General features: G+C 43.4%; 1 protein-coding gene and 1 long non-coding RNA gene across 6 annotated transcripts in view; one reads left to right on the forward strand and one right to left on the reverse strand.

Annotated features, from left to right (window-relative positions):
* Nucleotides 1–24,799, reverse strand: part of LOC148881459 (uncharacterized) — a 61,654-nt gene that overhangs the window by 21,203 nt on the left and 15,652 nt on the right. For 3 of the 4 annotated variants that reach the window (XR_016113724.1, XR_016113723.1, XR_016113722.1), the window contains exons 4-5: nt 24,716–24,770; nt 22,004–22,148 (exon numbers count right to left, since the gene is read on the reverse strand). This is a non-coding gene — a long non-coding RNA (uncharacterized LOC148881459). Of the gene's footprint in view, nt 1–22,003; nt 22,149–22,210; nt 22,320–24,715; nt 24,771–24,799 lie in introns of those variants that run through there. The other variant, XR_016113725.1, reaches the window with a different exon arrangement.
* Nucleotides 365–20,465, forward strand: slc38a4 (solute carrier family 38 member 4). Of its 2 annotated transcripts, none has more exons than XM_088989088.1 (16): nt 365–512; nt 8,410–8,659; nt 8,738–8,831; nt 8,970–9,085; nt 9,203–9,276; nt 9,349–9,441; nt 9,515–9,596; nt 9,681–9,763; nt 10,307–10,365; nt 10,515–10,769; nt 11,153–11,232; nt 11,310–11,410; nt 12,007–12,131; nt 17,013–17,157; nt 18,218–18,315; nt 18,512–20,465. In XM_088989088.1, the coding sequence occupies exons 2-16, from the start codon at nt 8,535–8,537 to the stop codon at nt 18,614–18,616; spliced, it is 1,635 nt and encodes a 544-aa protein (XP_088845214.1). In that variant the 5' UTR covers nt 365–512; nt 8,410–8,534; the 3' UTR covers nt 18,617–20,465. The 2 variants fall into 2 exon arrangements, with proteins under 2 accessions (XP_088845214.1, XP_088845213.1); XM_088989087.1 differs by lacking the exon at nt 365–512 and adding an exon at nt 5,915–6,069.

Consider the following 24,799-nt stretch of genomic DNA (forward strand, 5'->3'; position numbering starts at 1 on the left):
AAATAAATGTGCTGCTAGCAAGGTTTCAATATCTTCCAAAAAGAAGCTCCAAGATGAGTTCCTGGTGTACGTCTTTAAAGTCCCCCTTTCTTCACTTTCCCTTACGGATTGTCCCTCTTTTCCTGTCATGTGGCCAGACGGAATGTAAACAAAGGCAAAGCGCCACTCGGATTCTATTTTTAATTCCTTTTGAAAAGCGTTTGGACTGGCTCCTCCAAAACAACAATTAAGATCACTTGAAGACACTTGAGACGACCGCATGGGTGGTTAAGGGGCGTTGCTCATTGCCGGAGGTCGATGGGGGTGGGTGTTGGGGTGTCACTTCGGACCCCCCCCCCTTCCCAGTAGTGTAACACGAAGCTTTACGAGCCGTCGTCATCACATGGCCCATGGAAATTTCCACTGGGTCTCCTTGCTTGTTAAATGGGAAGGGTCTCCATCTCTTCTTTGCAATAGTCCTCCACCTCCTCCTCCTGCTGCTGCTACTTCCAATTGCCCTCCACTCACGCTCGGTAAGTAAGCTCTTTGACACTGGCTTTTTTTTAAAATTCACTTTTACCCTGCATGCAATCGCTGCATCTTCAAATTGAGCATCAGGCGTTGTGGTGTGAACAAAATACTTTGTGTTTCAAATGGTGTGGATTTGGAAATTATAGATCACTTGACATATGTGCAGGATTTAATTTCACGTTACCATTTTTTTTGTTTGTTTTATGATAGGACGAAATTGCTTTTGAGTCATGTGTTTCCAGAATGCAACAGTAGAGCTTCCTTTGGGGTGTCGCCGTGCACGTAATACCGTTTGTTTGGCTACACCTTATGAGCTTCACCCACCCCCCCCCCCCCTTCCAATCCCCTCATGCACTGTGAAACAAAACAAAAAAAGTCTGTGCCTGCCTCCGTGGGGCTCACATGGCCCTGACCGAACACGCTTCTGTCAACGGGGAAGCGCGCTAACGACAGCAGATTGACAAATGCGGACTTTATGTAACAAGGGAGATCAGCGTGACCAAATCATCATGTTGTGATTGCAATCATGGCTTCCAATGGGGGTGCTGGTCCTATTAGCTCAATTCAATAGCGCTAAATTCTTTTTGGAGGCATCTTATGCTGGGCTTTTTGCTGCATTGTGCATTAGGAGCGCCTTAGGAATGATTATTGGATTCAAAGTCATGTATCCAGAAGACAAAATATGCACATAATGTGTATGTGGACACAATAGGAGCACATTTACTACCATTTTTAGCATTAGAGAAAGGGGCGTGGCAAGGGTGAATGCAGAATTGTGGCCAAAAAGATTCATTCAATGACTTCTTTTTTCAAACAACACATGCTAATGCTAATACTGCCATAAGGGAGGTGATAAAACTGTACATTGTTATCCTTTGTTGACACAAAGAACACAATAGTAAGACAAATCTTGTATTTATATTGTGCTAATGGTGTAGCGATTTTTTTAAAAATGTGAAAAAAGCGCAAATTTAAATGTCAAAAAAATGGTTGTTTGGATTTTCCCAACCAAGTCTTTGTGGCCGCCATATTGGAGAGCGTTCCATTGTGTTCCTTACTGGAACTTTTCTGGAGTGTATTTACCCTGGTCTTAAGCCAGCATGTCTGAAGCAACGCACCCTGAACACACAAAGGCAAGATTGGGCTTGGGGAATGTCAGGGGTATCTTGGGCAAATTTCATTGGCACGACTCGCCTGGCTACTATTAATACACGGAAACCATACGTGGCCTACTTCACGACACATATACTGTACATGTCATGAACTCATGCACAACAATTTTGGGCCGTTTCCCCTCAATGAAACACGTGGCACAACAGCCATTTGACATCCGTGTATTTCTGTGGAGGAACAAAACACTGGAATGACAGCTAAAAGTCAAAGATCAAAAGAACGTTCAATAAGGAATGGACTTTAATCTGGCCATGGTAAATACTTGTCAGGTAGATGGAATACTGTAGCGGTCAACAATTATATAATGAAATGCCTCATGACCTTGTGGGTTCAGATTCTTTTGGGTTATGCAATCTGGTTTGTCATGTTGTGTGTGTATACCTGAGCACATTTTTAAGTCAAATATCAAACGAATACACATGAAAGTGGAAAAAGCAGCATTTTGCGGCCTCGCCTTACAATGCGGTTTGGCGTTGAAACTTTTTTCAAACAGCAACTGTTGCCACATTCTGTTGCTCTAAAGTTGCCCTTCCAAACCGACAAACAGTCAACATCGTGATGGATTGACATCCTTGAGAACCGTCATCTGTCACAGTAGACTGTTGCAGTTACTCCAACTTGTGCTACGTTGTCACATACTGTACAGTGTACTGGTGCTAATAGCGATTTTGGGCTACACTTGAGCTCACATGTCTCAGTTTGTGGGCCCGCCGGACCGAACCGTCTCTTCTCGTGTTAGTGACGAGCACTGTTGGTACCGGTGAGCAGGAAGGGAGGGGGTTGTTTTCCTATTTTCCACATGGTGGTCAGAGGTCACAGGTCAACCACAAGAGCTCAGTGTGTCGTTTGAGATCTTGTAAACACGGTGGGATGTTTGTCCGCACAGCTGCTCGGACCCTTGGCATGAGCGACAATTAAACAACGTGACATGAGACAGACTGTTGCGCTTGCTATCGTCACCGCGGCGATATTGCTTTTTATTCAAAAGTTCTGCGACCGCCCGCCATTTATTAGTTTCGAGTCATACATTGCAAGAAATTATAAGATTATTCTTTATTTATTCTGAACTGCCCACAGAAAATGGCGGAGAAGTGTTTTGTTAGCCACTAGCGTGACATGCTCACTAGCCAAAGTATCAGTGTCAACGTTTCCAAATGACAATTTAAAAACTGAAGTTTCTCTTTACTGTTTGACTTCAACGGAGTCAATTTCTCATTCTTGAAATATGTCGGGGAGCTTTCTGCCGAGCCATTTTCTGAAACACGAGCAAGGTTTGCTTTTGCAAGACTCTGCTTCTGCATTTAGGCAAGGCGGCCCTGCAGAATGAATTGGAAAAACATTTCAAGTCATTCTTCAATGGTCTCGACGGGCCAAGGAAAACAAGGGCGAGACGGCTGCCTGAGCCTCGTGCAGGCAAAGCTGAAGGAGTTAGCCGCCGTCATTGGTACACGATATGCTTAAGCTAACCAGAAGTTGCATAACGGGTGACAAAGGAGGCCAGACAATTGCCAAATGATTCCAGCTTGCAAATATACAAAAGTTACAGTTAAAGTTACAAATATAAAAGTCAAAAATCATGTAAGGAAATGACTACGTTGGTGTGGCGCACTCAATTCAGAGATGTTATCGTCCTGCGCGTTTGGCTGAGTAATTTTCAGCGGCGATATGATCAAAAAATAAATAAATCAAGGGACCATCAGAACTGCCCGGGCTGAACTCTATAACCCGCGTGTTCCTCAATTGACGCCCACAAACAAACAGTTTGCGGATCAATGCAGAGCGATAAGAAAGGACTGGTCACAAACAAGGTTAGGACGTAGGAGCTGTGCTATCGTTGCCGTCGTGTCACGCCATTGGAGTTTTAGTGGTGTTTTTTGGTGTACTATTTGCCACGCTCGCATTCGTCGCAACATGTGCCACGGCGCAGTGACGTAAGAAGAGTTGTCACATCCATGACTGAAGTCTCCCAGGTGGGAACACGGACAGGAGACGGATGGTTAAGTCCAGGGTGTGCGCCGTACGCGCTTTGCATTTGTGTAGCTCATTTTGTGCACTACACTGCAGATATGATTTTAAATATATATACATATATATATTTCGGCTTTAAACATTGTTGCAGAGTTGACCTTGTCAACTGCTTTGTTCAACCTGTAGCATTCACCATTGAAGCCCTCATCTCAACGTCTTTCGTCCCTGTCATACGCATACGCTGTTATGTCATACGGAAGAGCAGCGGCTTCGTAAACACATTGACGGAACATCAGAGCCAGAAATATACTTTGTGTCAGACCTGTGAAATTCTTCGAGGCCCCTCGGGCACTGTCACTGTCAAACGTTCGACCAAGCTCTCAAGGGTTTGAACAATCGACTGAAGCATTATTCTTGAGATCAGTTGGCTTCTGTTTTCAGTTTCTGTCAGATTGATTGTATCCGGGCTTGCCAGCTCATGGGAGCAGTGGACACTTTTTAATAACCCCTCCAGAGGTTTATGATGAATTTAGCACTTTGACATTCCGATTGCAGCTTTGAATGAGCATGTGGTCTGTGGATAGACTGTCCCATTGACGTGGGTCCAAGACTGACTTTGTCATGCAATCGAGGGATGGGATAAAAGTGGGAAGGTGAACAAACATTTTGATATTGACGACAGTGGCACAAACATGCCCCACTTGGCATTTCATTGACCGACTTTTGAAATCAGGGGCATGGGGTAAACTAGGTCAAGGAAAGAAACTGAAAGGTGGCGAATAGGCCATTGGCGGAGGGACAGTTGGTTCAAGGTCTGCAAAAATAAAATAAAATGCAGGACTCATCGATGGTGGTAGATTCCAAGGTGGTGTGTGAATATCCAGTGTACTGTATATATATAGCAATATGCCGTTTCATAATGGGTGGGGGGGGCGTGTCAACATAGGCGATGCTGCAGCGACTGAGCAGCCAACCCTTTGTTGCCAGGAAAGCGATCATCAAGTGTCAGTGTCCCTATGGCAGCGTTTGGCAATTTCAATGTCCGTTAAAACGGGAGGACAGCAATTATTTGTCAACATGGTTGCACGCTTGTGGCGGCGGACGGTGTACTTGATGGCACCGGCGCCATCCCCCACTCCTCCCTTCAGCTTTCTTCCACTATGACAGTTTTCATCGGTGATTGGCTGAGCACTCCAAGTTATCTGAGGAATGTTGCTGGACTAACTTTTGTTGTAAATCGCTGCCGTGTGTCACTTTAACAACATTTTGGGGGTAACGTACTCCGACATAGTGTTAGGAAGTAAACACCATTTGTTTCATGGTTGCGCTAAACGTGGCTATTTTGGGGGGCGTGGCTCCCTGATTGAAACAAACCAACACTTGTTTATTTATGTATGTATTTACACATCCACTTACACATTTAGGTATTTCTTTATCTGTGTATTTATTTATTTATGCATTTATATTATGTAAATGTCCACTTGGGCCTTTTTTGCAGTATAATATGCCGGCTAGTCACGAAATACAGTCTACACCCTCTTGTCACAATTTTCTCTCACTACATCATAAAAATGAGCCATTTTTCAGTGTATATATGTACAGAATTTTCTATTTTATTGTGTGTGCTTAAATAAATGTTTAAAGCATGTGAGGTTAGAAAATAATGGAAGTGTTTTTGTTCAGACTATTGTGGAATTTCCACTTGTAATTTGGAAGGATGAGGATTGATGATGCCAAGCCTCCCAATTGGAGGATTCTCCAAAGTTCATTTGATAATAATAATAATAATACATTTCATTTATAAGCGCCTTTCTGAGTTGTTCATATGGACCACGAGCATTACTCTGTTTGAACATGACGATGGGAAAAGATAAGGCCTCATCCTTGACATGTCCACGACCTTGGGCGCAGTGACATCCCCCGTCGCCTCGCTCTGATTGGCAGAACGGCGGCACAGCCTACCGTGGGCTCGGGCCGTCAATGTGTGTGTGATGGCCCACTGTGTTGTGTGTGCATGGTGACTTTGGTAAATTTGTTTTTAAAAGGTCACTTGACTAATACACGTGAGCTCCGGCGCTTATAATCGTGCAAATTTATCATAATGATGCTATTTTGTGTTTGGACAGAGGCAGTGTGTAATTGTGTGCGCGTTGGGGGGAGGCAGGGGGTAGTGGTGGTGGTGGTGGGACTCTTATGAGGGTGCTCAAAAGGAGAGGCCAGTCCTGATTGGGTGACCAAAGTCCTCCCTCCCCCGTTTTTAAAGCGGCCCTTTCTCACCTGAGTTACAAAATAGCCCCGCAGTTTCTCGACCCTTCACTTCTCTGTTACTTTCTGACGACTACAATCTTATTTTTAAAGGAGGGGGTCAAGATTATATCATTTTTTTCTTGTATTTTTGAAAGGAATTTTCCGGAAACTGTGAGTATGGTTGTTAAAGTATGCTAAATATGAGCTTTTTATCATGTTTTACGCTGATAGCAAAGTATGCAAATGTGCAACTTTGAGCCTTTTCTTGATGCATGACAAAGCTGCAGATACAATTTGGAGTGGGGGGGGGGGTTGGAACAGCTGTTGTTTACTTTCCTCTACAGCCTTTGTCAAAGAATTTTGTACTCGAGTGGTTGGCTATTCTCGGGTGGAGGTTGAGCAATCGGAATCGGAATCAGAAGAAGCATTAAGAAGCCAAATAATTCAATATGAACAACTCAATGTGTTTTTTTCCTCATCAGATATTTGAATTGGGAAGCTTATGTCATCAATTTGGCTCCTTTACTATACATTTGAGAGATTTTGTTGCACAAGAGTTGCAAGTGACTATTTTATTGATGCAAGCGAGTTATATAAATAAAACCTGTTTCAATAAATTAGGTCAGTGTGTGTGTGACTCTGGGTGGCATTTAATAGAAAAAGACCCCCCCCCCCCCCCCCCCCCCCGCCCCACAGTGGCCGAAAATTGGAGTGGAAAATTTCCAAGGATTGTCACATTCTATGTTTCTCGGACATATTTACGATGATGTGGGTTTTCCCAAGGAAATCTTTCAACTGCGTCTCTATGGTTAGATACACAAATCTATAATAAAGGCATATCCAATCCAATCCAATATTCCAGATGTCAACAGGCATTAAAATGCAATTGGTTTGTCACGGCTCAAAATGCTTAAAAAAAACAAAGCGGGATTGGGCGCGCGTGACTCCCGTGTAGGTGAGTCGATATCGTATGGCATCGAGGGGAACAGGCGTGGGGGCGGGTGGCGTGAAAGTAACCCAGTCGGACAGGTTCATCCTCTACTGCTGATAAGTCAACATGCAGGCATCAAAAGGCAACATAATAGGAATGAGGTGGGCTTGAGGGTCCGGGATTTGGTTGTTAGCGGTAATACACGTGCATGATCTCATTGGTTTAGCATAAACAAAATGCTATGAGTAACTGTGCCTTAAATCCAATCAGCAGTGACAGATGGTCAGGCGGTTTCTTGATCACATTTCTGACGTCAGATCATGAGAACGTATTGACTGTAAACAGAGAATGTGTATTATGATGCAAAGATGATTCGACAACTCTTTTAAGTTGTCGGGGTAGGTGAGAGGTTTTTGGTTGTGAATTGTTGTGAGAGACGTTCACTAGGCAAAAAGTTAGTCTGAGAGAATGGACGACCACAGAACAGGATCATGTCGCAAAATTGAAGGGAGGGCTGAGTGGAGACTCAGCTGCCAGGCTTCAAACAGTCACTTACGTAAGAATCGATGTAGCGACGACTTCCCAATGTGTCTTCATACAAAAATGTTAAGTTAAAAACGTCTCCACAGGAAAATATTGCCTCTTGTTACAAAAGAAATTGCAAGATACAAAAGGTAAAAATACAACATGGGTTGCTTTGCAACTCCGAGGTTCCTGAATGCAACATACTAGCTGTTCTGCCATTGGCTATGACCTAGCAGCTTCCTACCATCCTATTGGCCGAGAAAGACGTAACGTTTGTGTCTATGTATGTAGATGTACATGTTAGGTGTCGATTCAGCGTCCTTGTCAATCACCCAGGTGGTTTTCCGATGGTTTTACCTAAATGTGAATCATTCAGAAAAAGTGTTCACCAGTCAAGCGATTGCTCACTGTGCTGATGTTGGGAGGCTTGGAACGAATTAGGGCAATGACATGGAAAACACGCCTCTACTTACAAACTTTTCTCATGATGAAATTTCTTCCCAAACCATATTTGTAAGTAAACGTACCACCCGTATATATTGACCATGGTGTCGAATTTGATCACATTTAGGACGACTCTACAGACGGTCATTGTCGCTCCGGTCTAAGAGCTCTTTGTAAGACAGACACAGCAATTTGTGTACGTTACATAATAACGATGTTAAAGTGGAAAATGTGAGGCACACCTCCTTCCCCAGTGGGTCATTGAGGCCTCCTACGCAAACAAGGGGGCCTCTTGACAGCTAAAGAACTCCTTATGTCCCTGACCTCATTTTACCATTTGACTCAGACCGTCCATCTTGACGTCCAAAATGTTCCTGCATACATGTGCAAAGACAGAACCAGATCGAATATTTGGCTCGCTTTTGGTATCGACTTTGAATTGACAAATGGCATACGAGAGGCGCCCCCGTGTTGTGTCAAGCCAAGCATTTCCGTTGTGAGGTAACACTTCCAGGAAATGGTACTCATTAGCTTGTGGAAACATGTCAAAAAGATATCTGTAACATGGATTTTTTAAAGCAACTTTGACATTCATTTTGTTTCCTTTCTAGGGTTATACTAGGGTTTAAAAAAAAAAAAATCAGTAAAGGCAGGGGTTAAAGGAGCGATTCGCCATCTTGTGACCACTGAGACTGTCAAGCAAGCACTGAAAAAAGTTAGCCCGCCGTGAAGCATCATGCCGGGAATTGCGGATCGCATGGAGCTGAGGAAAGTCGCCACGGAGGCCGACGACGACAGCACGGACAGTTTGGATGATCGATTCACAGAGACCATCGATTCGGAAAAGGCCACCATCAACAGGTGCAGACCACCATTGCATATCACATACACACTAGATCATTTCTAAAAATGCTTTTTGTTCGTTCGCCGCCTTTGCAGTCAGTTTCTGGACGACATGGATGATGGCGAAAGTCAAAAGTTCCTGACAAATGGAATGATGAAGAAGAAATATGAAGAGTACCATGAAGAATACGTGAGTACACTTAAGAATTGGTTTTCTTGTTCTGTCAGCTGTGGTGATTTATTACGACAAAGACGAGCTGATTAAAAACTCATCACCATTGTGTCTTTGTCTTTTGTTGTTGTTTTTTTTGGGGGGAACTCTGAGCAGCATCCGGGCCATACGTCCTTTGGAATGTCCGTCTTTAACTTAAGCAACGCTATCATGGGCAGCGGCATCCTGGGCCTGTCGTACGCGATGGCCAACACGGGCATTATCTTGTTTACGTGAGTAGCCACCGTCACTTGTCCATCCACTTTGAAACGTGGGTGATGCAAAGACAGATTTGCAACATTCAAGTGAGGTTTTTCCTCATCTTCACAACAAACTTTTGCTCTTCTTAGACTCCTACTCATAGCGGTCGCCGTGCTCTCCTTGTATTCTGTGCATCTGCTCCTTATGACCGCGAAAGAAGGAGGTTGGTCATCAAAACGAAGAGATTCCATGTTCATGAGGCTTTTAAGTGGCTAATTGTCGGATGGTATGACAGGATCCCTCATCTACGAAAAACTGGGAGAAAGGGCGTTTGGATGGCCGGGAAAGATCGCGGCATTTGGATCCATCATTATGCAAAATATCGGAGGTAGGTTAAGAAACTGAGATTTGAACCAAATACATTGAATATTTGGCTAACCTTTGATGTTTTTTTTTCATAGCCATGTCGAGCTACCTCTTTATTGTGAAGTACGAGCTGCCGGAAGTGATTAGGGCATTCTTGGGGTTAGAAGAAAGCACCGGGTGAGTGTGTGTTATGGGTTTTCGAGTATGGACGGGATCTTTTCAAAATGCTAATCCATGATCGGGCCACCCTGATGTCTGCAGTGAATGGTACCTGAACGGAAACTACCTGGTGATATTTGTATCCATTGGAATCATTTTCCCCTTGTCGCTGCTTAAAAACCTCGGTAAGTTGTCACACAGGGCAAACCGCATGCGATTGCATCGGGGGTTCCTAATGTTGCCGCCGGTGAGGTAAATCACTGCCTGCTTTACAAGCTGTTAGTTGTCAGAGATCCATGCCGCATCCATGCGGCCGCCTGTCGCCGGCCGAAAGTAATTGCACACCCGTTTCTCAGTCGGTTCTGGCAAATGCGGCTTGAAGCAAAGTACCGCAAAGCCCTTTGGTCAGCTCCATCACCATCGTGGAGTTTTATGGGCTAGGCTTAATGTTCAAATGGCTCGGCTCCCACAAAACCTGCTTTGGAATTAAGGAGGACTCGATATGTCTCCGCTGGCATGACAGATAGACTCGTAAAAAGAACACATCTTTTATCCATCTATTTTTGGCGATCCGACCTACATCTGTGACCCATATCCTGGGATCGACATTCAAACGAATGTGCAGCTGTTTATAGGAAAGGCAGAGTAAGAGCTAGCAACGATATCTACATTGGCATTGCTATCCGAGTCTGCAAAACCATGAAGTGGTCGTTTTGTTTTCATTACAGGGTACTTGGGCTACACAAGTGGGTTTTCGCTTTCCTGCATGGTGTTCTTCCTGGGAGTGGTAAGTTTATTTTGGGGGGAAAATAACATTTACTTGACAAGGATTAGATGATGTAACTCCAGAATTCTTGACGAGGATAGCTTTAGCATAAGGGTGACTGTCACAGAGTCGTTTTGAGGTCATTATTTCCTTTTTGAATGCTTTCTTAGTTGATCTACAAGAAAACTCAGCTCCCCTGCCCTCTTCCGTTCCTGGACCACCCGTCAGCCAACCTAAGCATGAACGCCTCGCATATGCCGGGCGTCTACGCGTTACACAACCGCTCGGAGCAGATGGACTTCTCTCGGGCGGACATTTCCCCGGCCGTCACGGTCGGTGCTCACACCTCTGCCGGCGTCCACGTTGAGGCGCACCATGACGACGAGGACATGTGCACGCCCAAATACTTTATCTTCAACTCACAGGTAGGCCTGAAACCGGTTGCTTGCTTGCAACTGAAGGAGTGTTATTTGAATAAGATTTTCTTTTGAAAAGGTGTTTGGTGAAGGTGGTTTGGAAAGCAGCGTTGTCTTTTGTATGTAGAATTTGTTGTCTGTGTGCCACTGAGAATCTAAAAGTGGGATCAAAATGAAAAACTGCCGGACTCATCCTGAAAGCCAATTTAATGAAGAATGTCGTTCTTACTTTAGCAACACCTCCCACGTTATTTACAGGTTCACCACAAGAGGCATAATGCATAGCTAGAACAAATCATGGGCATTTCCATTCCTTCAATGGGGAAATATGATTTGTGGGAAAAAAAACAGCTATTAAAAGTCCTCCATGACGCTACAATATTTGTCTCCAGACCGCGTACACTGTGCCCATCCTGGCCTTTGCCTTTGTGTGCCACCCTGAGGTTCTACCCATCTACAGTGAGCTGAAAGAGTAAGTACACTTTCCGAAATCAGTACGTTTGAAACCGGTGGACAATGAAAAATACCTCAACGCCGTTCTTTCTACAGTCGCAGCAGGAAGAAGATGCAGAATGTCTCCAACTTGTCTATCTTGGCAATGCTCGTCATGTATATGATGTCGGCGCTATTCGGCTACCTCACCTTTTACGGTAAAACAACCCGACAACTGATTTGTTACTGATGTGATGATGACCGATCAATATTCAAACTTACAGTCATAGTTTTATGTTCAGACAAGACACGCAAAGCTTTATACCCACTAATGTACGGTACTGAATGTGCCTTCAGTAGGCACCCTTTCGGTTTTTACCGGGCAGGAAGCAGGACTGTGATGCGGTCCTTAACATTGAGAAGTACATGCAGACGTGACATCTTGCATAACTATGGTCCAAGTTCAACAAGCAAAGGCCGAGATAACGATATCACAGGCACCAGTGACATGTCCTGAATGTCAAACGTTTTCTGAGAATATGAACAGGACACAGTTGGCCTGCAAACGAGTGCTTATTTTCAGTCGGCCCCAGTGTGAATTGCGCTGATAGCAGAACGTGGCCTGGCAACCCACACGAGTGCCCTCCAAACATGGTCCAAACGATCAGATCTCTCTCTCGATCTCATGTGGGTCCACCCGCAAGTGAACAGACCCGCGCTAGTATTGAATGTCATGTCTTAAGACCGGTTTGTGAACCGCGCAGTGTTCTTCCATATGCCTCACAAGTGGTTGTTTCCGTTGCAAAAATCACAGACAACGTGGAGGCGGAACTGCTTCACACCTTCACCAAGGTTTATAAGTTTGACACGATGCTACTGCTGGTGCGTTTGGCTGTCCTCACTGCCGTCACGCTGACTGTCCCCATTGTGCTCTTCCCTGTAAGTACCTTCATGTATCGAAGAGAATATTGATGTCTTAGTGTTGCCTAAGGCTGCCGTGCGTGTTTTTGGAATGTGGGAAGGAACTGGTGTACCCAGAGAAAACCTAAAACTACACACAGGAGAGCTGGAATCCGGATCAAACCCTGCACATTTGCGTCATAAGGCGAACGTGCTAAATATATTGGAACTGCACATTCACTCTTTCACTTGTTTTCAATTCAGTCACGATTTTTCAAACCGCTCAAGAGTACCTCTGTCCCACTAGTCGTGCTCATAGCACATTTTGAGAAAAAAACAATAGACAGATAGCTATCTAGCTAGCTATCTGACTACTTTCGATAGTTTGAAAACTAGTGACTGAATAGTGAAAGTGAAGTTCAAAAATATTTAGCACGTCCGCCTCATGTCGCAAAGGTGCAAAGTTCGATCCCGGCCTTCCTGCTACTTAGCTAGCCAGACAGCGAGCCAGCCACAGACAGAGGCAGCTAGATAACTAGATAAATAGATATGAAGGTGTGTTGCTGCCACTGGGTGGCTGTAATTCCCTTTTTTAATCTCACAACATACTTGCATGACATTTATTTTAGATTTCAAACAAGTAGCAGAGTTTCTTGACCAAAAAAATCATACCTGCAGGAATGCATAAAGAAACCAGCAACGTGTCAATATTGTGACACCCACGGTGCATTTGAAGCTTTAGATCTTCACACGATGCTCGACTCACCGACAGGAAAAAAAAAAACTATAAATTCTACAAAGAGACTCGCTACTCAGGATTGTGATTTTTTTTGTTTAGTAATCAGGACACTGGAGTTGTTCTCTTGCCTGCAGAACACCGCGCCATACACCTTCATTTCAGTAGTATCTGAAATGCTACAATTAACAGACAGGGGGCGTAATTGCTTGAAATTTGAAATCTCAGCACTCATTTCTTGTTTCGGTGTCTGACGTTAGCTTCAGTGTGCGTGAATAAGCCTATGACAATGATGTCGAAAGAAAACCCCTCTGGATGAATTCATTTACGTAGTCCCTTCCCAAATATGGTCTGGGTCTATATTTAGCGTGGTCTTCATCTGACACGAGGACAAATTTGGCTGCTGACCAAGAGGAAGTGTCATGGCCTCTTTTAGATTTGGTCACGTAGCAACTTGCGTCTTTGTGGGGTTGTAGAGGCTGCCTGACGCCACCAGGTGGCAGCATCAGCAGCAGACATGTTGTCAGTGAATCATCAAGTAAGATGGAAGGCTGATGTCGCAGCCCTTTGTTATGAAAACACAAGGCTACTGTTTTACACGATCACTGAATGAGTCGTGAATGAAGCGAGTGATTTCACCTCGTCACTGGTCACACTCAGATCGACGCCAACACAAAAGCCCATTGACATCCAGAGGCACGTTCTTTGCATGACACTGGATTCAAGTGGAGCAAATGTGTCTGAGAGAGGGTACGAGGGAGGGGGGAGCACCCCCCCCCCAAGCCCTAACCCCGCAATGGAAGTTTACTGGATGGGAGTGGACAGTGGAAAAACCCTCACCTTGACCGCAGCGTTTAAGGATAGCCAGGGGTGGCGCTATGGAACAATGCATCACACAGAGGCATTTCGAACATTTCTTTTGTCGTCTTATTTAGCCGCAAATTCCAACAAATTCCTTGTGTGTCCTACATACTTGGCAATAAAGATGATTCTGATTCTGATTCTGATAAGCCGGACTAGTGTAACAATATTGGGAACCTGACTGCTACAAAGCAGCAAACAAGGAAAAACTTAAATTAACCAAGTCGAGAGCTCAGAATACTAGACTAACGTTCCACGAAAAACCCCTTCCATTTTGTCTTCACTGTACAAGTCCGCCAAAAGAATACATAACTTTTCTATTATTTCAGACATTTATTTTGAAAATAATATGACCCGATTCTGTTACATCAATTTCTCTACATTTCAAGAATATATAGTGACATAAATAAGATTTTTTTTGTAAATAAATCATCTTAGGCTTAAGAAACTGGATCATTTCCGATTATAGAGCTGATGATCTTTGACAACACAGTCCTTGGGAATTACAGATCTGGGGGATTGATGCTACTTTCCCGGAACCGCACTAAAGAAACACAAGAATATTAAAATAAGGCATTAATCAAGGCAGAACGACATATCCAAATTGTTCTGCGCCAGATTTGGTCTGTCAATACCCCCTTTGCCTTCAGTACGTTGTGCCGCATTGACTGTACCGTGACAGCGACACCCTTTGCTTCGGCTGAGACGTTAGACGGAAAGCGGCGTTTGTCCCTCCGCCAAGATTCCACCTGACATTTGAGGATCTCACATTGAATTATTCACGACCTTTATTTTGCTTGCCGACCTTCAGCAAGAGATTAACATGAAGCTTTGTCTATGGACCGCCGTCCCCAGTGGAGAAGTCGCGTATCCAAATAATGCACGTCTCTGGACGGCGCACTTTACTTGCGCAGTCACGTGAGGACAGACACAAAATGGAGGTGTGATCACAAGGGGGCTTTGCCAGGATTCAGTGCATTATGAAGGGGGCTTTACATGGAGACAGACATGTCCCAGTTCTCAGGCTCTTATTGAAGATCGGGTTAGCCGGGACCTTTGGGCGCTAAAAAGCTATTTCAAAATGGCTACCGATGGCGAACCAAAGAAAACAAGGTTTGAGGCGTTTAGCTGGAACGCAACGTGCCTAATGTCAGACTCATTAAAGTTTGCGTCAGCTTTTAAAAGGTAACCCGTGACTAGTCTTGAGAGTCCAACCACAGTGACTAAGTGACTCTGCAAATGGCTTTTGTTTATTTATATACATGGCTACTAGGACTAGGACAGTAGTTCTTGACCTGGGTTCGATCAAACCCTAGGGGTTCGGTGGATCCACAGAGGTCTACCCCTCAGTCTAGACTGCAGTTAGGCAGTCATTTGAAGAAGGGTTGGGTGAATGAGCATATGAAACTGGTGGGGTTCGGTGCCTCCAACAAGAACCACTGGACTAGGACATCTCCTTTTTTGTGTGGATATTTGAATGCATGTGTGCATGCTGCAGAGGGTTTAAGTCAGCGTGAGATCTGCAAATGCAACGACATAATTGAGTCGTGACTGCTCATATTGTCTGTTTTACTGGTTTGGCTACATTCTCCCTGTGTGTGGTTTGGAGGGGGAGGGGTTGTCTGACAGGTAAATAGCTAGAGTCAAAAGTGTACAAATATCTCACGGTGTAGTCCAAAGGCTTCACGCCAGGTAACAGTTGGGCGCCGAATACTTTGGAGCCTCGGAGAGAAATGCCCCGCCTGGGTTCGAGTTTTCCGAGGCTCATTATGCAACAGCTGGTGGGAGAAATGGGAATGGGGGCTGCAAGGTTGTGGGGTTTGCAGCGCTTAAATCATTGTCTCTGTTGTAAATCACGCTGGAGGCTGGCGGATTTTGGGCTGTGATCCTAGAAAATGTCGTCGCGATGAAGGTCACCAGGTGAAAAGATGACTTTTTTTTGGATGCCCTACTTGAGCATGGTCATTAGAAATAAATCTGTCACCGTTGGCTGCGTATCGTGTCGCTCCAAAAATCAAATAAATGAAACGCTCAAGAGAAAGGAAGCGAAAAAAAGTCAACTGTCACAGACAAATGGTGATTGTTTTGCTGTCTAACTCCGCCTTTCGGCTGATGCAACCTCACGGTGGCCTTGCGCAGATGGCGCAGGGCCACAATCCTTTCCGCGGTTTTGAACGAGCGCCGTCAAGGCCTTTTAACCGCTTCCCTCCGTGTAAGCCAGCTTGCCGCTGCTTGCTTGGTGCTACTACACCTGATCCAGGAGACCTTTCACCCACTGGAGGCTTGAATGGGCCTGCAGTGCTTCTTAGCAGGAGGGAGGGGGGACAAGGGGGGGGGGTTATCTTAACATACGCACACGCATTTTTTTTTCTTGGCACAAATGTACAGGCTGCTTTTTGACACACTTCAGTCAATGAATGCCAAGTGTGGGAACCAGGTTCCGAGTGATGTTGCTACGGTGATAGCGTGGCCTTAAGACCCCAATTGAGACCCTGCTTCGATTTTTATTTCTTATCCCGTCAAAGCAAAATCATGATCAATTAGGAAGTTAAAACAACAGTTTTCACATTCGCTTGCAATGTATTAGCAGTTTAGCTAACAATGAAACCATCAGTTTTTAACATTGCCTATTCCCAGGCTAAGATTACACATTGGACTGGTCACCAGCTAGCCACAGGGCAAATAGAGACACAGATGACCCATTGCAACCAACCCATACAACGTCGCTAGAATGGAAACCGATGCAATCGGCGACTTAGCGGCTAAGCTAGTTGCCCCATTGTGGACCTATGAAATGCTTTCTGATTCTGATCAGTTTTTGTATGATCAACATCAATTTGCAATTTCACAAATGGACGAAAAGAGACCATTCAGACAAAAGTAGCTGTTTGTTTGGACTGCAACGGCAATTCGTTATTTACATGGCAACGCCCTGACTGTGATATGCGGACATGCACGTGAGTGCGTGCGTGCGTGTGTATGCAAGCGAGTACACTTACACTGTCAAATGATACATCCACATAGTAAAAACATGCCTTTGTTTGGCCAACCAGTTTGTGTGCATGCTTATCTATAATTGGACATTTTGTGAGGAAGTGTCTGGGGGGTGTCAGAGTGGGGGGTACGAGTGAATGGGTCTCAACTTGTTTGCTGGAAACTATGTTGAAAGCGGAAAAGCCTAATGTCCCATTCATGACCTTTTGAGGCAAAATAAAGGATGCAAAGAGGAGTTCCGAACGTGTGTCAGCTTGTCGAAATATGCTTTCAAATAAGCTTGAATTTTCCTGATGATTGATTGGCTGCCATTTCTTTTGTTGTTGCAGATTCGCTCGTCCATCACCACTTTGCTGTTTAGCGGGCAAAGTTTCAGCTGGCCTCGCCATATGCTCATCGCCGCCTGCATTTTGTTCTTCAACAACATGCTGGTCATCTTCGTACCAACTATCCGAGACATCTTTGGCTTTATCGGTGAGTAAAAGAAAAGAAAGCACTCGGCGGAATCCCATGTGAAGATCTGTGGTGGAGGTCTGATTAGCGGCTTCGGGTCAAAGGTTGTTTTAGTGAAGTGGAGAAAAAGTGCAGAAGCTTAAAGTGTCAGGTTCAGTCAGCTCGCCAGTCGTGTGAAAAGAAGAAACAAAAACGCCATTTGGTTCACACCACAACATTAACTATATCATCATCAGCAGCATTATTATTGTTATCATTATTATTATTCATATCCATCCACTCATATCAATATCTATCAATATGTATCTATAGATTTTCTGTTTTAAATTATATTTCTGTTATTATTCGCATTTATGTTATTTCTATATATTTTAAACTAGCATTATTGTTATTAGCATTTATTATTTTTATATTTTTATAAATATTATTTTTATCTTAATTTTAGTATTATTATTATTACTTCTTATTTTTGTTTTTTAAATTATATCGATAGCATTTGTTATGTTTTTATATTTTTTATTATAGTATTATATCAACAGTAGCCAAAATGGAAGTGTATAGTGCCACTTAGCAGTTTGTTTTTTTTTGACGACAATACTAGTGCAGCGTGTTCTACCGGAAACAAATTCCTTGTGTGTTCTACATACTTGGCAATAAAGATGATTCTGATCATTACTATCTTTATTTAATATTATTATCATTATTAGTAGTAGTAGGATATTTTTAAAATTATATTACTGGCATTTGTTATGTTGTTATAGTTTTTAGTACATTATTATTAAATTATTATCTTTATTTAATATTATGATTATTATGATAATAATAATAATAATTATTATTATATTTTAAAATCATATTATTATTAGCATTTGTTATGTTTTTTGATTATTATAATTATTATCTTTATGTATTATTATTATTATCATTATCATCATTATTATTCTGGATTGAAATATATTATTATTGTTATTAAAAGCATGTGTTATTTTTCTATTTTTAATAATATTCTTATAATTGTCTGTATTTATTTTGAGTTGTCTTATGGTATTGTTGACATTTGTCTTGTTCCTTTTGCGGTCAGGTTCGTCGGCAGCCACAATGCTCATCTTTATCCTCCCGGCGGCTTTTTATCTGCGCCTGGTGAAGACGGTGCCGCTTCGCTCCCCACAGAAAATCGGGGTGGGTCCACACGCACGCACGCACGCACGCACACACACACACACACACGCACACACGCACGCACGCACGTCCAGTATGGCGGCGTCAACACTTTCTCAAACGGATCGACTTTCCCATTTAAAAATGTGACCGGTTGTAAATGTCAGTGGAATCCCGCCGCGCCGTGCTATTATTTTGTTCTGGTCTCGCACCCCAGGCTGCTGTTTTCCTGGTGGTGGGAATCGTCTTCATGATTGGTAGCCTGTCACTCATCGTTCTCGACTGGATCCACAATCCGCCAGGTTCTAGCGGGGGCCACTAAGCTCAGTCCCTCCTCAAACTCCAGATTTACTATCATCGCCCGACAGATCGAGATGTTCTTCAAGACTTGTTGAATGACTTTTGCTATCTTATTCTATTTCTTTTTTGGGACGGCAAGAAAAAACAATCTGGAAGCACGAAAAGAGATAAGCATCGTTCGTCCGTTGCTGTGATTCCAAAATGGCCGCCAAAGAACGGAAGTTTTGGAGCCTCCCGAAAAAGAAAACAAAATGCAACACTTCCTTTGCGCCACTTTTTATGGCGTCGGACTAAACACTCGCAACCAGTCCCGTCTCATTCGCTGCTCTCTTCAATGTGAACAAAATCGCCCGAATTCGGGAAAACAGGCCTTGGAGACGCTTCCAGTATTACAGTCACAAGGGGACGGGGGGGGGGGGGGGGGGGGGTGAAACCATATATGTATATCATTGTCCACTACATAGATGAATGTTGTACAGAATTCGGAGAATCTGCTTCAGGCACAACAACAAAAAAAGCATTGCTATTTTTATAAGAAATTATCAGCTGAAGTTGTTTTGTTTTTTTGTCTCCCAAGATGCATTACACCAAGTCAAGTGTCAATCATGACGGTCACCCCACGTGATGAGGATTTGCAACAGGGTCACAAGACAAAGTGACAAGTGTTTGATAATAAGCTAAAAAAATAATAATAAAGGTCAAATAAGTTGAATCCGCTTTTAGCTGGAATTTGTTACTGGATATTGCGATTGTCGTGTTCATTTGATGGATTTTACAAAAAGTAAATGGACGCCGTCTATGAACTGGTGCCTTCATTGAAAAGAATCAACATTTTTGTTTGTTTGTTTGTTTGTTTTTAAACCTCACGACTGACTGCTCATCTTTTTGAACGTGTGCCTTTTCCAGATGTACATTGCCTTGAGTGAGGTCACATTTGGCCACTTTTTATAGATCCTATGTGGATCTAAATACATGAAGCATTGAGATATTTCAAATGAAATAGTGTTTATGTGCATGCTTCTTTTATTTTGTTGAAGGGGGGGACGATTGTATATGCTCTGTAAATAATCTTCATTTTATTGCACACCCGACTCTCTGCCTTGCTGAGAGTATCTTCTGCAATCTGTTGTATGTTTATTTTAGTCTATATATATATAAATATGATTTGTTTTCCTCTTGCTGTATGACAGTAGTTTTTTTTTTTTTTTTTTTGTCTTTTGATTGCATATTTGAAGGCAATTTTGTTTTGTCATTGTCACATTTTTTTTTTTCCGCACATGGTTGTCACAAACCATGCCACACGTTTGTAGCTTGTTATCACTTGCTGGCTAACACCGGGTTCAAGATTAGGCTACCTGTGAGCAATACTAAGGCAGGGAATAGGGGGGGTCCATTGGACTCGGCCTGGACAATGGATGCTCTGATCGCACTGTGCATGAACAGCTGCCATTGGGGAAGTATCACTTGAACATTAGAAAGCTTTCCGCATGAATTAGCATGGTGGCTAAAAGGGCCGACGGATGGCTACAATCTCCGAAATGAAGAATGTTTCTTTATTTTGACGCCTATCGCGGTTGCCCTCCCCTTACTGTCCCACACTGCAGTTTGGTTCTTGCCACCGCGCGTCCGCTCGGGTCAAAGTTTCCATTTGTGAAAACGGTTTTGCTTGTTTGAGCGCTCGTAAAAACGTCGGAGTAAGAAAATTGCCCTTCCGGTCCGATGCTGAGCACGGTGCATTCTGGGCTAAGGGAATTAAAAGTCAAGCATTATTATTATTTTTTTTTATTGTACCCATTTAACGGGCATTTTTTTTATTGTATATGGTGCCGTTTCAGTTGGAAGAAGAATTAAAAAAAGTAAATGAAAAAAGGCTCTTTTTGTTTAGTTCATTCCATCCGCAAATCTGCGAGCCATTATCATGTTGATGATACAAAAAGAAAGATGAAGTCTGCCATCTTTTCCATGACATAACATTGGCATTCAATGTTCATCAAGCATTCGAAAATCAGTATTTGTGCAGGACTTCCATCCAGTCACGACTTGTCGCACAAACTTGTCAAGTTTCCAAAAAAGAAGCAGTTAGATAATCGCATTGGATTCCAAACTCCAATGGAAGAATTGCACGATGCGCATCGTCGTGGCGCCCAGGTACAAACCGGCGAATTGCAAAAGCGCAAAGAGTCCCTGGCGCGAGGTGACTCGCATGAGATGTCACCGTCGCCGCAGAACACGCCGTGACCACCTCTTCTCTCATGACACGTTTGCAAGATGACACCGGGTTGAGGTGGCGAGGCAGCCCAGATGGCAATTTGCGCAAGGTCGTGACGACGCGCGCGCATGCCAGGCCGAGGCTCGCTTCAACTTATAGTTCTGGAGAGGTTTAAAACCACGACAACCAAGGTCAAGTTATTCTCCAGCTGGATCTTGCTCATACTTGAAAGCTAAAACATCCTGTTTTGGGGGCTGTGAAAGGTCATGTGACACGACAGTCACATTGACATCAACTGACCTTTTCTCCCCGCTGACAGACTCAAAACAATCGAGAACCGCGGTTACCGTATGTATGCACAAAACCCCTATGTGAGCGTCTCTGCCGAAAAAGGTGAAATGCTTCGAGTGAGCCGCTCGGCTCTATTTTATTTATAGATTGAGGACAACCACAGCTGCATTCAAAGTGCTACACGATTGAAAATCACCAATGAGAATTTAGCCACTGAAGGTCTTGCAAAAAAGAACGAAAATCAAACATCAGCCATTTTGCCACGCCCAATGTGTCGCAAACATGGCCGCACCTGTTGCTAAATAAGCTCCCATATTAAATGAGCAGCGTCATATGGCAAGAATATGATCGAGTGTTCCGAGAAAAATATCAAGGAGTATTTTGTCTGTTCAGTATGTGTTGGTGTAAGAAAGATTACATAAGGTGCAGACTTGCGGTGAGCTCACATCTCCTGCTCGCATATGTTATTACAGTCAAAGGGGGTCACATGACAAATGCGGACGTATACGTACTTGTATTCTATTTGTGATTGTATTTGATTTATTATAGTACCTATGCTTGTCTGTGACTGTGAATTATCCTTGAGAACTTTGAAAGGCGCTTAAAATGAAATTTATTATTATTATTATGATGATGATTATGTAGTGCTAAAAGTCACTATTCTTTGGGTCCTGGATTTCAAGTGACAAAAACCCTGGCACAAGATTGGACATTTTTACACATCATCTGGCAGCTAACATGAGGTGGCTCTAAATATGTGTTATTGATGTTTATATTTTGGCCTTGTTTTATGAGTTGAACTAAACAAAACAACGAGGGGCGTGTGTGTGTGGGGGGGGGGGGGGGGGGGTTGTTGCCCTGGCGCATGTTGCATAACAAAGTGCTCAAGATAGCCAAACTGAATCGTACCTGCAGTCCATCCAGAATGCGATTGAGTTTCCGAGGTGACTCACGTCCTTCTCACATACGTGGCAGCTGCTTGACGGATGTCAGAGATCAGTCGCACTTGGCTTGGATGTGGCGAGGGGCAACCAAGTCGGGGAACATGGCGACACTGTGAGAGAAACAACGTTTTAGCGCGAGGGGGTCAAAAGTGGCCCACCTGAAGGAACATACTCGGGATGGTCTTGACCACCCTAGGAGAGCGCTAAAAATAGAAATAGCGCAAGCGGGGCGTCATTTCTTCAAAACACGGCTTGTTATATCACCAACAGCCATGCGTTCAGGTGTCGCTTTTGGTGATAAAAAGAAGCAGGCTGCGATATGCGGAACTAAACACACAGGCACTCGGGGGAGGGGGGGATTTTCAAGGTCAATATAATCAAGTATTGATAAAAAATAAAAAACAGCAGAGACCAGATGTACTTTGCTATCATTGTGTTTTGTTTTTGTACTTCTAACATCACACACTTGGATTTCTTATCCCATACATGTTTTTCTATTTGTTTTATTCATTTTTTGAAGTCAACATTAGAGATGAAACTTAGCGGTGTAAAATGTCAAAAACACTCACAACACAAATTTACAAGAGATGATTGGCAGCGTAAACCACGATATCATCTGCATCAAAAAAAACTCGGTTCCCGAATCGTATAAATTTAACAATTCAGTTAGAGAGAATAGTAGTGGGCTAAAAACGGAGCCCTGGGGAACTCCATTGCCAATATGGAGCCATTTGGATGGAAGGCAAGCTGTTCAACTCCCTCCTGAGTTCATTGTTATTTAAAACGATGTTCTTCTGTATTTATCATGAAAAACTACAAGATTTTCGATCAATTCCCTCCACATTGCATTTTATTTTACTGATCCAACTGAGGTGACGCTTTGCAGCCTTTCTGAAACTCGAGGCGGTTGCACGTTGCTTAGCGTGTTATTTCCTGTATGGATGGATAAGTTCTAAAGAGGGCAAAAATGTGCGTGTGACTCATGTGTACTTTCTTTGAAATGGCAAAACGTGCTGCCGGTCGTCATTGCTGGAGTAAGACAATGAATGGAACTGAATTGTCGGAGGCGATCATTTAAGGAGGGAAGGTGAGAGGACGACCAACCTCCCGAACGTCAGTTTCCTCATAAAGCGGCCATAAAACTTTTACAAGCTGGCAAACATCCACCTGCGACAAGTAACGTCCAAATCTTCTGAGACAGCTCACGTCAATCATCGGTTGTACGCGTGGCGCAACCGCATGCTAAACAATACAGTTGGAAATTCCAAAATGGAGGCGAGGGATTCAAACTGTCATTTCAAAAGGATTACCTGTTTTTTGGTTTTGTTTGATAAGAAAAGCAACAATCATAGCCAGGAAGAACTATGGACATTGTTGTCCAAGTGGGGTCAACGAAATCCGTTTGCGATGGAATTTCTCATCTTATACGTTCCAGTCCGGCACTTGTTTTGACGCAGCTGTTGGGCCCCTTGCGGTTTTCCCTCAAGGCGATTCGATCGGAGTGGAGAAGAGCGCATCAGGCGCTACATTTTCTTTCTGTGTTATCGTTCTTATTCTGTCCTTTCGGACTTGCAGTTGGAAGCACTAAAGAATGCAGAATTCCTTCAGCTCCGACATATTTGTCGCTGAATTTCACCCCGGGGCCGTCTGGGTACACATTAGGATAGTCATGCTGGGGATCAGCGGGTCAGGCAAATACCATGCTAGAAAATTACTCTTAGCAAAAACATTTTGACAATGTTTCTTGTTTTTGTTTTTTAACTCTGCGAGCGCCCAAAGCAAATATGAGGTGAGCCGGGAAAGACATTTGCATCTTACCCAAATTTCTTCCAGCTTAACTCCAGTTAATCACAATCAGAAAGCCAGACGACTGGAGTATAGGTCGCCATGGTAACCAGCTATTTAAACCCACATTCAATTGAGAATCACTCAAAAGCAATTTGATCCGGCATAACACTTTTATATATTCTGTAATATTTTTGTCTTCCTTTATGATGCTTTGAGTCAGGTGAAGGTGAGCTGGGAAACCAAAGACACGGAGCAGAACATGCTGAGGCCTGCATGACTGCATAACAACAAGGTCACTGGTAGTCACAGATAAAAATAAATGGAACATTTAAAAAACTGCCACCCTCTGACAAGCAACTGTTCATTCAAAAAACAAAATCCACACCTTTCAGCCAATGAAAACAAAATAAAAACTTGCGTCCACCACGAGCCAAATTTGTCAACCGCGGGGGTGGCCTTTAAATCTACCCTTTGTTTCCCCGGAAACTGCACGTGTGTGTCTCTTTTTATTTGATTTAACGCAGCGCAGATAAGTTATGCTCCGACGGGGTGTGAGAGCATCAGGTGGTGTTTCATCATCGTCCTTCCTGTTTGCAAGCAGTCCGACAACCACAACACAAAACAGGAAGTGCAGTCGTTCCTTACTGTATGTAAGCAGAGCAAACGCAAACGTGTCCTTATTCAATAATTTGGGATTTCAGTTTGGTTTTTTTTTTTTTTATGATTATTCCATGACAGGTTTTAGGTTTTGTTGAGACCAAAATGGGCTTCTTATGAGCCAGGATGGCAGTGAAATGTAGGAGAAAGCACAGTGATGAATCACTGAGGTTCTGGGAGGTGCTTTAAATACATCAATAAACAACAAAAATCATAGGTGACCAGGCCTCACCTTATGTGGCAGTTCCTCGAAGGCCAGCTGCACTTCTTGTTACACTTGCGCCAAGCTGAAACAGTCAATATGAAATTATGAATA

Source organism: Hippocampus bargibanti, linkage group LG22 (genome assembly GCF_051943395.1).
Source record: "Hippocampus bargibanti isolate YZ-2025 linkage group LG22, ASM5194339v1, whole genome shotgun sequence".
Taxonomy (NCBI): Eukaryota; Metazoa; Chordata; class Actinopteri; order Syngnathiformes; family Syngnathidae; genus Hippocampus; species Hippocampus bargibanti.